At 39.1% G+C, this 12,384-nt stretch overlaps 1 protein-coding gene across 1 annotated transcript in view; it reads right to left on the minus strand.

The window, feature by feature from the left end:
- Window positions 1–12,384, minus strand: part of LOC126273140 (uncharacterized) — a 98,576-nt gene that overhangs the window by 15,583 nt on the left and 70,609 nt on the right. Inside the window, exons 9-10 of the mRNA XM_049976597.1 lie at window positions 8,933–9,058; window positions 6,309–7,001 (exon numbers count right to left, since the gene is read on the minus strand). Of these exons, the coding sequence (XP_049832554.1) occupies window positions 6,309–7,001; window positions 8,933–9,058 (819 nt within the window). The remainder of the gene's footprint in view (window positions 1–6,308; window positions 7,002–8,932; window positions 9,059–12,384) is intronic.

A 12,384-nucleotide genomic window follows, 5' to 3' on the forward strand; every position in this document is an offset into this window, starting at 1 on the left:
CATTATATACAAAACTTTGAAACAAAAAAAAACCAAATAACAGAAGGTCACTTAATTTTATGCACATTGCCTTGAAGGCTATACTATATTTCAGTTCATCAGCTGAACATTTAGTCATCAGTTCTATCAAGGGTAACATCAGAGATGGTTCAAATGGCTCTGAGCATTATGGGACTTAACATCTGCGGTCATCAGTCCTCTAGAACTTAGAACTACTTAAATCTAACTAACATAGGGACATCACACACATCCATGTCCGAAGCATGATTCGAACCTGTGACTGTAGTGGTCGCACGGTTCCAGACTGAAGTGCCTAGAACTGCTCGGCCACAGTGTAATGTCAGAGATCTGTATATGATGAGAAAAAGCAGAATAGTTCGCAGCTGCATGAGAATGTAGACTAGTGGTCAGAGTGTCACCAAAGTGTTAAAGGTGAATGAATATCCTGTTCAACATGAGCAATGTTACCAAAATGCTCGTGTGCCAGAATGATAAAAGGGGTACTTGGTTTCAGGCATACCAAAGAGAAGTACGTAGCAAATTTCACAGATATAATGCCATATTCTGTCACAGTGATTTACCGACATTGGAAAAAATAATTCTTGTCAACAAGACTTTTGTGTCAGAATCTCAGTCAAAAGACACTTATAACAAACCAATATTGTGTCTCAGGTTGTAGACAGAAATTCCTCTCCACTGTAAGAAATCAATTATGGTCCTCCCATCCCATTTTCCAGAGGATGCGGCACAGGGATTTGCATCACATGGACATTCATCAGATAGTTCCACTGTCCAGAATGTGGCCCAATTACAGTGGTTGAACAGAAATCAACAGTAGAATATGCAACACTGGGAATCTATTACATGGTGAGACACATCACGTTTTTGTCTGTGTATCAATGATAAGCCTCAGAAAGCCTTTTGGCAAGAAGGCATGTGAGAAGTTGTTCAAGGTTGGTGTGACAACTATCTTGAGTAAGAATTGTTACACCAAGCTGCTGAAATATGAATTTTACTGTTTGCTCATTGTAGTAATGAAGGTTGTAACACCATGAACCCCGTTCCCAAGATCCCAAGATCACAATTTGCAAGCACCCTGGAATTACAATGTGACTGCAAAAACATGGAACATCCAGCAGCAATCATACATCTCCACTGACCCACATAGTACCCAGATTTGAACTTGATTAAAGACCTTTGGGAGTACCAAGAATATTGTGCCAAACATCAAAGATAGTATTTAGACAGCTTGGCTGAACTGCATGGTACACTGTGACAGGAATAATTAGGTGCCATTTTCTCCTACTTCTGGAACCTTGTGCAATCCAAGCCACAACAAATCTCAAAGATGGTACTGTTATGGTAGGGCTAACTGGGAATTTTTTCCTCCTCCTTTTGAAACCTCTACATCTACATCTACATCCATACTCCGCAAGCCACCTGACGGTGTGTGGCGTAGGGTACCCTGAGTACCTCTATTGGTTCTCCCTTCTATTCCAGTCTCGTATTGTACGTGGAAAGAAGGATTGTCGGTATGCTTCTGTGTGGGCTCTAATCTCTCTGATTTTATCCTTATGGTCTCTTCGCGAGATATACGTAGGAGGGAGCAATATACTGCTTGACTCTTCGGTGAAGGTATGTTCTCGAAACTTTAACAAAAGCCCGTACCGAGCTACTGAGCGTCTCTCCTGCAGAGTCTTCCACTGGAGTTTATCTATCATCTCCGTAACGCTTTCGCAATTACTAAATGATCCTGTAACGAAGCGCGCTGCTCTCCATTGGATCTTCTCTATCTCTTCTATCAACCCTACCTGGTGCGGATCCCACACTGCTGAGCAGTATTCAAGCATTGGGCGAACAAGCGTACTGTAACCTACTTCCTTTGTTGTCGGATTGCATTTCCTTAGGATTCTTCCAATGAATCTCAGTCTGGCATCTACTTTACCGACGATCAACTTTATATGATCATTCCATTTTAAATCACTCCTAATGCGTACTCCCAGATAATTCATGGAATTAACTGCTTCCAGTTGCTGATCTGCTATTTTGTAGCTAAATGATAAGGGACCTATCTTTCTATGTATTCGCATCACATTACACTTCGCTACATTGAGATTCAATTGCCATTCCGTGCACCATGCGTCAATTTTCTGCAGATCCTCCTGCATTTCAGTACAATTTTCCATTGTTGCAACCTCTCGATACACCACAGCATCATCTGCAAAAAGCCTCAGTGAACTTCCGATGTCATCCACCAGGTCATTTATGTATATTGTGAATAGCAACGGTGCTATGACACTCCCCTGTGGCACACCTGAAATCACTCTTACTTCGGAAGACTTCTCTCCATTGAGAATGACATGCTGCGTTCTGTTATCTAGGAACTCCTCAATCCAATCACACAATTGATCTGATAGTCCGTATGCTCTTACTTTGTTCATTAAACGACTGTGGGGAACTGTGTCAAACGCCTTGCGGAAATCAAGAAACACGGCATCTACCTGTGAACCCATGTCTAAGGCCCTCTGAGTCTCGTGGACGAATAGCGCGAGCTGGGTTTCACACGATCGTCTTTTTCGAAACCCATGCTGACTCCTACAGAGTAGATTTCTAGTCTCCAGAAAAGACATTATACTCGAACATAATACGTGTTCCAAAATTCTACAACTGATCGACGTTAGAGATATAGGTCTATAGTTCTGCACATCTGTTCGACGTCCCTTCTTGAAAATGGGAATGACCTGTGCCCTTTTCCAATCCTTTGGAACGCTTCGCTCTTCTAGAGACCTACGGTACACCGCTGCAAGAAGGGGGGCAAGTTCCTTCGCCTACTCTGTGTAAAATCGAACTGGTATCCCATCAGGACCAGCGGCCTTTCCTCTTTTGAGCGATTTTAATTGTTTCTCTATCCCTCTGTCGTCTACTTCGATATCTACCATTTTGTCAACTGTGCGACAGTCTAGAGAAGGAAGGACAGTGCAGTCTTCCTCTGTGAAACAGCTTTGGAAGAAGACATTTAGTATTTCGGCCTTTAGTCTGTCATCCTCTGTTTCAGTACCATTTTGGTCACAGAGTGTCTGGACATTATGTTTTGATCCACCTACCGCTTTGACATAGGACCAAAATTTCTTAGGATTTTCTGCCAAGTCAGTACATAGAACTTTACTTTCGAATTCATTGAAAGCCTCTCGCATAGCCCTCCTCACACTACATTTCGCTTCGCGTAATTTTTGTTTGTCTGCAAGGCTTTGGCTATGTTTATGTTTGCTGCGAAGTTCCCTTTGCTTCCGCAGCAGTTTTCTAACTCGGTTGTTGTACCACGGTGGCTCTTTCCCATCTCTTACGATCTTGCTTGGCACATACTCATCTAACGCATATTGTACCATGGTTTTGAACTTTGTCCACTGATCCTCAACACTATCTGCACTTGAGACAAAACTTTTGTGTTGAGAGAGAGAGAGAGAGAGAGAGAGAGAGAGAGAGAGAGAGAGAGAGGGGGGGGGGGGGTGGGGGGTGGAGGAGGAGGCAAAGGTGTAGTAAAAATAAAGAAAGGAAGGTAGATGCATGACTTAGGGAATTAGATTAGAAAATGAGAAACTAAAAGTAATAGACGAGTTTTAGTAATTGTGCAGCAAAATAACTGATGTTGGCCAAAGTAGAGAAGATATAAAATGCAGAATGGCTATAGCAATAAAAGAATTTCTGAAAAAGAGTAACTTCTTAACATTTAATACAAATTTATTTGGTAATGAAGGGAATTGTGGGGGGCATTGTAGAGGGAGACCAGTGGAGGAATACAGTAATCAGGTTCATGTAGATGTTGCAGTAGTTATTCAGAAAGGAAGAACCTTGTACAGGATAGATTAGAATGAAGAGCTGCATCAAACTAGTCTCCAGACTGACGATCACAACAATAAACATGCTATTGGGAAAGAGGTGCCCTTTTTTTCAATAAGCTTTGAAGGTCTGTCTGAAAGTATTGAGATTTCCTGTGTTTTTTGATTGTTTCATTCTCAAGAAAGGTAATTAGCAGTGGCACTCATAGTTAAGAAATCATACAAGTTTCAGCTTGGTCAGCCCGCAAGTTTCACTATGTATGTCATTTAGAGTAAGCCATCAATGGCACTTAACTGCTACTATTTCTACATTTGATTTTAATGCAGGATAGAATGCAAATTAGTGTTCGATACACATGTACCTGACTTTTGATGACTCTTGAAGTTCCAGAGCAATAGTGTGCTGATAATTTAATGAGTTCAGACACAAGAGAAACACTCTTGAAAATGAAAGCCAGCCAGGATGGCCAGTAACACTCAGAAATGAAGAAAATAAGAGTCACATCTGAACATTGATTGAACAGGATCCTTGGTGCACATACCATATCAACAAACTGAGTACTTTCTTAGGATTTACAGAATGAGGCAAAGGTCCCATGTTTGCGTCTCAGTCCGGCACCCAGTTTTAATCTGCCAGGAAGTTTCCTTCTTAGCATTTGCTTGACAATATTTTATAAGATCCAGAATATTAAGGTTAGAAAGATATGCTATCATTAGGTGTCACATCTTCTAATCCCTAAGAAAAAACATCTTATTGCTTAATTCTATTAGAAATCACAAATAAAAACTTTTATTTCAGGAAGTCTCTCTTTAGTTTCTCCTGGTGTATTTTAAAACAAAATAATCAATGGGTGTACCACCAGTTGTTAGTCTCAAAAGGACTCAGTACTTCAATGACTGATCCTATCACCACGATCATGTGCATTGGTGAACTTGCTATCTGATGGCTTGAGAGGTGCTTACATCCACGCAAACCCAATGATGCCAACTGGATCAACTGCCAAAATAACGAGCTCTTTGGATATTTGTAAACTGTCAATGTTATTTGGTACTGTTAGGGGAAAAGAAACAGCAGAGACTGTTTAAGGACTACAGAATGGGTATTGAGTAGGAATTGAGGTATAACAAGCAAGTTGTAGTAGATGTCATTCAAAAATATAATAGAGCATTTCACTCATCTATTTATCTGCTCATTATAGGTGGGAGAATTCTCAAAACTTCCAGTGTCAAAATTAATATCTATTTACAAAACTGATGTGAAATACATGGTAATTACCTACTGACCCATCACAATATTCTCCTTTACAGTGTGGTTATAATTAAACTTTCACTACTTTTGATGGCCCCTGTGAAAAATAAGCAATCATAGAACAATGAAACTTTGTGGAAACATTTGTAAGGACATGCAGAAGAGACATAACAAACAAAACACTGAAAGAAACAAATTTTAACTTCTATGAGAGGATAGCTTTTGTTAATTGCATACCATGTTTACATTCCAGATTACAAACATTCCTCAATGAGATGACCATATGCAATTGATTGAAGCTCTTTTCAAATGGTGGACCATAGAATGTTCAGCTGTTGTGACACAGATTGTGTACTGCTTGAAGATAGCACACTACATTCAGCATTCTTAGCCCTGGTAACAGAAATGTCTTCAACAATTTGTGGTGAAACTGGCTGTTGGCCTCGCTGGGGAATGATTTCCGAATCGCCAGTTACTTCAAACTTCCAAATCATGTTCTTCAACCCCAGAATGTGCCAATACTCTGCAAAGAGCAGCAGCACCATTGCTGTTGTTTTTTTAAGCAGCTTTATGAGTAAAGTCTTGCTCACCTTATACAGACCCATGCTGATTGTCTGCAACTGTAATGCACACTGATGCTTGGGTTTCAACCACATATCACTGTACCAGAACCAGCACCTAAAGGCAAGTCAAGACACTAACACTACTAAGAACGCAAATCTTGCACCACACATTCTGAACATGATTCCTATAAAGTTGGGTGCCCCTGTGGTAAATAAATAGTAAATTTAATTATAACCAGTCTGTATACCTAAAATAGTGGCAAAAGTAATGCCTATAAAGATAATAAACTTTAAAACAAGAATGGCATATGGCATATAAGGGAATCCTCAACATGGCTTCGAAAGCCATAACTGCTTAAAATGTGTGTAGTTGCCTTGACTGAAATGCAATTAGCTTTTCATGAAATTCTTCAGTCTGTGTTTTTAGTGATTCTTTCATAGAGTAGCAGTTTTGTGGGAGGTGGAGTAGATATGTTACAGTGCTAAGAATGGTAAGGTACAGTTTCTACAGATTTGGTAAATCCCATATTTTTATTTCAGTAAAAATTCTATAATAATTTAAAAATTTAATATAATTCTTTATTACCTACATTTAAGCTTTTAAGTAAATTAGTATAAACCAGTTTCATAAAATTAAGACATGAGCATCAATTAACACACCTGCAGAAGTGAGCCGTTGTATTCCAAGAACATCTGCACTAGATTGGATTTTTTGTTTCTGATTTAGTTCAGTTTGCTGACTACTTCTTTCATCCCTTTGTCTTGGGTGAACAGTTAATGAGTCTTCTGCTGCTGGGTCATACATCAAGTCATAATCTGAATCATGGGTTGGCAATGAATTTTCAAGAACATCAGAAGGTGAGTTCATATTTTGATAATTATTGATTTTATGCTTGTCAACTATTCTCTCATCCTGTGTTGAGATAGGTGAGTTCTGCCACTCATGTCTCCATTCTGAATTTGATTTATGTTGTTTTGGCAAACTGATACCATGTTTCCTCACGTCTGGATAGTCATTATTTCCATTGTAACTTGGCAATGTTTCCTCATCTTCTCCAATAAACATATGGCTACTGGGCTTCCTGTTGCGACCACGATTCATGACTTGGTATGGCCCTCTTAAATAATGGTCCTGAGTATTTTTACGCTCATTTTCTGGAATGTGAGATGAGCTGCTTTTCGATCTGAAATTAGGCTCACTTTCTGCAAGTTCCTCTCCCTCAAATTCAGCTTCTTTTCCCAGAATCTTCTGCCTTCCATACATTTCCCAAAAGTCTGGATGTTTATCAATGTAATTTTGCAATTCAGTAGACCCATTAACTGTGTTGTTATATTCAAAAGCCCTGTAGTCCTCTGAAAGTGAAAGAAAATTCTATAAGTTACACTGCAATATTATTGTAGTAACTTGAGTTACACTAAGAATGAAGCCTTACAACCTCCAGTGACTAAACCTTACAGAAGACCTATGGTAAAGACTTTGGTTGAGTTTACAAATTACAAATCACATGGGAAAAAAAAAATCCAGCATGCCTTCTTTCGCTCTTCGTAGTCTATTTGATTTTTAGTATTTAGAACCTATATTGTAGAGTATATGTCTGACAATATTATTAAAAAGGAATATATTGCTACATCAACTGTCAAGAGTTCTTTCATATTTCAAATCATATATCCAAAGCACAAAATAATTTAATCTGCTTACTTCAAATACCAAACACTTCTCTCACATTCTTCCATGATAGCTAAATATTATGAAGTCACATTACAAATTTCAGTGTTCACAGATATGCTAAATTTTTCTCCCCAAGATCTTTCTTCAACAGTGGGAATTACCAAAATAGTTACTGGTAATCAAATGAAACTACGTGGTTCCAGAGACCTTATTGAGCTTCATGCATCTTTGATGTATACAGGGTGACTGGAAATTCTTGATACAGACTTCTAGGACTTGTATAGGGGAGTGAGTACATCGTGTTATGAATAGGAACCCATGTCTGGAAATGTCATCCAATGAGACTACAGAGCGTCAGTGTTATAGGCGCAGGCGTCTGTAAATGTATGTATACATTGGGTGATTCCGTCATGATATTACAGACTTTCTAAGATGATGGAGAACAATAAATGTATTAATTTGAAGTAAGGATTCCTGTACCGGAAATGAACAAGTCGAAAGTTATAAACGAAAACCATTCTGATACCTTTAACAGTTGAATACTAGTACTGGTTCCTGTGTTACAAAGAGTGTAGGGTTGGTAACTTTCAGTGATGGTAGTGTGGACAAAAACGAAAAAAAAAAAAAGTCCAATAAACATGGGCTCTAAATTGCATACCTGAGGAGATATGACAATTTGTTCACCTTCACTAATGTGAAACACATCTCTCTACTGAGCAAGTGATCATAGCTGTTAAGGTATGCACTTTAGAGCCCAAGTTTATTGGACATTTTTTCTCATTTTTTTCCACATTACCACCACTGAAACCCTACACTCTTCGCAACACAAGAACCGGTACATGTATTCAACTGACAGAAGAGGTATCAGAATGGTTTTCGTTTATACCTTTCGACTCATTCACTTCCAGTACAGGGATCCTTACTTCAAATTAATACATTTATCATTCACCATCATCCTAGAAAGTCTGTAGCATCATCATGGAACCACCCCGTGTATACGTACATTTACATACACCCGCACCTATAACTTCGACGTTCTGTAGTCTCGTTGGATGACATTTCCGGACATGGGTTCCTATTCATAACACAATGTACTCACTCACCTCTACAAGTCCTAGAAGTCTGTAATGGGAATTTCCAGCCACCCTGTATATGCACACTGAAGCAATGAATGCAAATTTGTACCAAGGATGGGATTTGAATCAGAGTCACCTGCTCGCTAGATAGTTGTGCTAACCACCACATCACCCTGGCACAGTGGCTTTGCACAACTGCACAGACTGCACTAGCAAGTCTCCCTCCTCAATCCAAATTACCAATCACATCTCAGCCCACTGGCATTCCCCTAGACTCGAACATTGCAGGGGCTCTCCAACTGTGTTGCAATAGCACCTCAGCATCAAATGAAAAGTGGGATCAGGTTTAAATCTTTAAAACCAGTTGGGGCAGAGAAAATAATTATTTGGACTTTACCAAGTAAACTGCAATTAATAATAATAAATACATTCAACAGGTTTTTGACATCTTCGGTGTCTCAGCAGCTGATCACTGAAGCTACACAAATGATTCGTAAGAAGTAGAAGCTAAAACCAGCATCTGAGAAGTGTAAAAGTACCTGAAGAATACACAGCCACTCCAGGTGGTTCCAAATGCTGACTCAGTGCTAGCAACTTTGTTATTAGTGTGGCATTGAATCGCAGCTTACAGATATTGGCTCTGCTCTGCACTTGTATAGGTGTATCTGAAATCAAATACACACAGATCACATATCTAAATAATTTGAAGCACTGATATATTGGTTGCCCTGCATTATGTAAAATGACTCTTATAAAATAAACAGAATTATTTCCTTTGTTTTGGAGGCAATGTATAAAATAGTTCATCCATTTTACTGGTCATTGATGTCCATGGCTGTGGATTACATTATTTTAAGAAAGTCATATAAGTGGTTGGTTGCTGTATTTCTTAGAATAATTGGAGGATATGTACACAACATGAACATTTTCTCATCTGTAAATGAGGCTGGCTACAACAACAACAAATGAGGCTATGTAATACCCCCCCCCCCCCCCCCCCCCAATCCCCCGTCCTCTTCTCTGCCCTTATTTCCCAGAATTCACTCATCAACAAGTAAGTTGTGGCCTAAACTATATTCATACAAAACAGTTTATCCAAACCATCACAAATTATAACCTTGTATGACAGACACCTGTTGATTCAATTAGAATGGTGTTGTGTTCTTTCACTCTGAAGACTGGTTTGATGCAACTCTACACATTTGCCTATTCTAAGCCTCCAGCTCTGTGTAGCTATTGCAACCTACATCTATATGAACTGGCTTAATGCAGTCAAACCCTGTGGCCCCTCTACAAGTTTTACATCCCATACTCTCCTTCATTACTAACTAAATGGAGTATTTCTGATGCCACAGGACGTGTCCTATGAACTAGTCTTTTTATTTTAGTCAAATTGTATCATAATTTCTTTTTTCCCCTATTCATTTCTGTACCAACCCGTTAGTTACATGATCTATTGATCTAATCTTCAGGATTCTTCTATAGCACCACACTAGAAAAGCTTCTACAGGATGCGGCAGAACCGACTAAGAAGTTTCTATCGATTACCGCTGGGGCTGTGGTGGGGGTAGGCAGTTGCATCTGGTCTGCCTTTGTTCAGTTATTGACCCCATTTCTGTTGCCATCATGGTTGGGCCAGTGTACACCATGGTCCTGCCGTTCGCACTTATTATGAAAACAACAGATCTGTGATTGCTACACAACGAACTTTTTGGTGACAGTTCAACATTCCATGCAACAATGCCGTTCCTAATGCAAACACAACTCGGTCCTGGGTTTGGCAGTTGGAGGAAACTGGTAGCACACTGAGAATAGATACACATGGCCAATGCAGATCCATCAGACTGCCAGAAAACGTGCAGCAGGTGAGAACAGCAGTTCAACAATTGCCACAGCGTTCTGCTCAAAGACAAGACAATGCATTGGGGATTTCAGACCACAGTTTGAGAAGGATTCTGCAACATGATTTGAAGTTCCATCCTTTCAAAATAATGATTGCTCAAGAATTACGCCCAGCAGACTATGCCAACCATCAAAATCTGTGTGAGCAAATGCTTGCTCAGATCCCTCCTAATGCAGCTTTCTTCAGTAGTGACAAGGCCCATTTTCATCTTAGTCAGTGAATGAATAAGAAAAACTTTCGTTGCTGGGCTGAAAATAACCCCTGAATTATTCATGAAAGACCACAACATTCTCATAAAGTGACAGTGTGGTGTGCCATATCTCAATTTGGCGTGGTAGGCCCTTACTGTTTTGAGGAAGGAATGACCCTGACTGAATTCCAAGCGTTATGTTTCAGTGTTGAAAAATTTTCTGCAACCCTGAATGGACGAGATTGTTGGAGAACATGGACTGGGGAACCTGTGTGGTTCCAACAGGATGGAGCTACTGCTCACACAGCTCAAATTTCACTTGATATTTTGAGAGAAATGTTTCCAGGATGCCTTGTCTCTTTAAGGGGTGATGTCGGATGGCCTGCATGGTCACCAGATTTGAGCATTTGTGACTACCTTCTTTGGGGACATCTGAAGGAAAAGGTTTTCCAAAGCTGCCCTCACACCTACCAGTGTTAAAAGAGCCAATTATTGATGAAGTAAATGCCATACCCCGTGATATGTGTGCAAGAGTTGTTGAAACTTCAGGGATCGTCTACAACAATGTATTGATGCTAACGGCCACCATCTTGAGGATATTATTTTCAAAACTAAGTGAATGTAAAATGGTATATTGTACTAATTTAGAAAATAAAAACATTTTTTCTCTATACATCCAGATTTACTTTTTATTGCTCTGTTGCTTAGTCTGTTCTGCCACACCCAGTATTTGCTTCTTTGCCTATCATCCCCACTTCACACCTGTTCAAGGATACACTCCATGCAATACTTTCAGAAAGGACTTCTTAACACTTAAATTTATATTTGATGTTAACAAATTCATTTTTTGCTCTTCTTGCTATAGGCAATCAGTTATTTTGCTGCCCAAACAGCGAAACCCATCTACTTTTAATGTCTCATTCACCAATCTACTTCTTTCAGCATCTCCTGATTTAATTAGACTACACTGAATTCACCTTGTTCTACATTTTTCGATGCTCATTGTATAACCTCTTTTTAAGACCCTACGCATACCATTCAACTGCTCTTCCAAGTTTGACTTTCTATAAACTACCTTCTAAGATAAGTTTTAGGGACAGTATTGCATCATGTGTTCCTATATTTCTCTGGCACCCTAGCTGATCTTCCTCAAGGTGGAATTCTACCAGTTTTTCGATTCTTCTGCAAGGAATTCACATCAGTATTTTGCAACTATGACTATTAAACTGATCAGCTGTATAATATTCACACCTATCAGCTCTTGCTTTCTTTGGAATTGGAATTATTCCATATTTCTTAACATCTGAAACATTTTGATTGGATCATATATTCACACCTGTCAGCACCTGCTTTCTTTAGAATTGGAATTATTCCAATCTTCTTTCAGTCTGAATTATTCTCTTTTTACTTAGTTAATCCTCTGCTGCCTTCACTATTTCATTTCTCAAAGCTATTCTTTTGTATACAGCAGTATATCCCATACAGATGTATATCTTGATCACAATTTTACAGGAACAGGTATACTCGCATGATGATTCATGTTTTATAATACCATCCAAGATTTTAAAAAAAAGTAAGCTTTGGTAATTTCATGTGACAGTATATATAAAGAAAGTCATGTATCTCAATTTTAAAGGAGATGATGAAATTATGGAAAAAGTGACAAAAAATTTCAATCGTCTCATTCAAGATCATTATATCAGACATGTAGGTCCAATGCTTACATTTTTAACTGAATAATAACATGCTGTTTTATGCTTGTTGGGTTGAAACAGAATTTTTTATGACTGATTTGCAAAACTCCACACAAGCCCATGGAGAGACAGGATGGGCCCTGGAGTAGGCCTCATTGGGACCTCTGACTTGACAACAAAAAGTATTCTGTATCTTTGGCAACT

Source organism: Schistocerca gregaria, chromosome 5, assembly GCF_023897955.1.
Source record: "Schistocerca gregaria isolate iqSchGreg1 chromosome 5, iqSchGreg1.2, whole genome shotgun sequence".
Taxonomy (NCBI): Eukaryota; Metazoa; Arthropoda; class Insecta; order Orthoptera; family Acrididae; genus Schistocerca; species Schistocerca gregaria.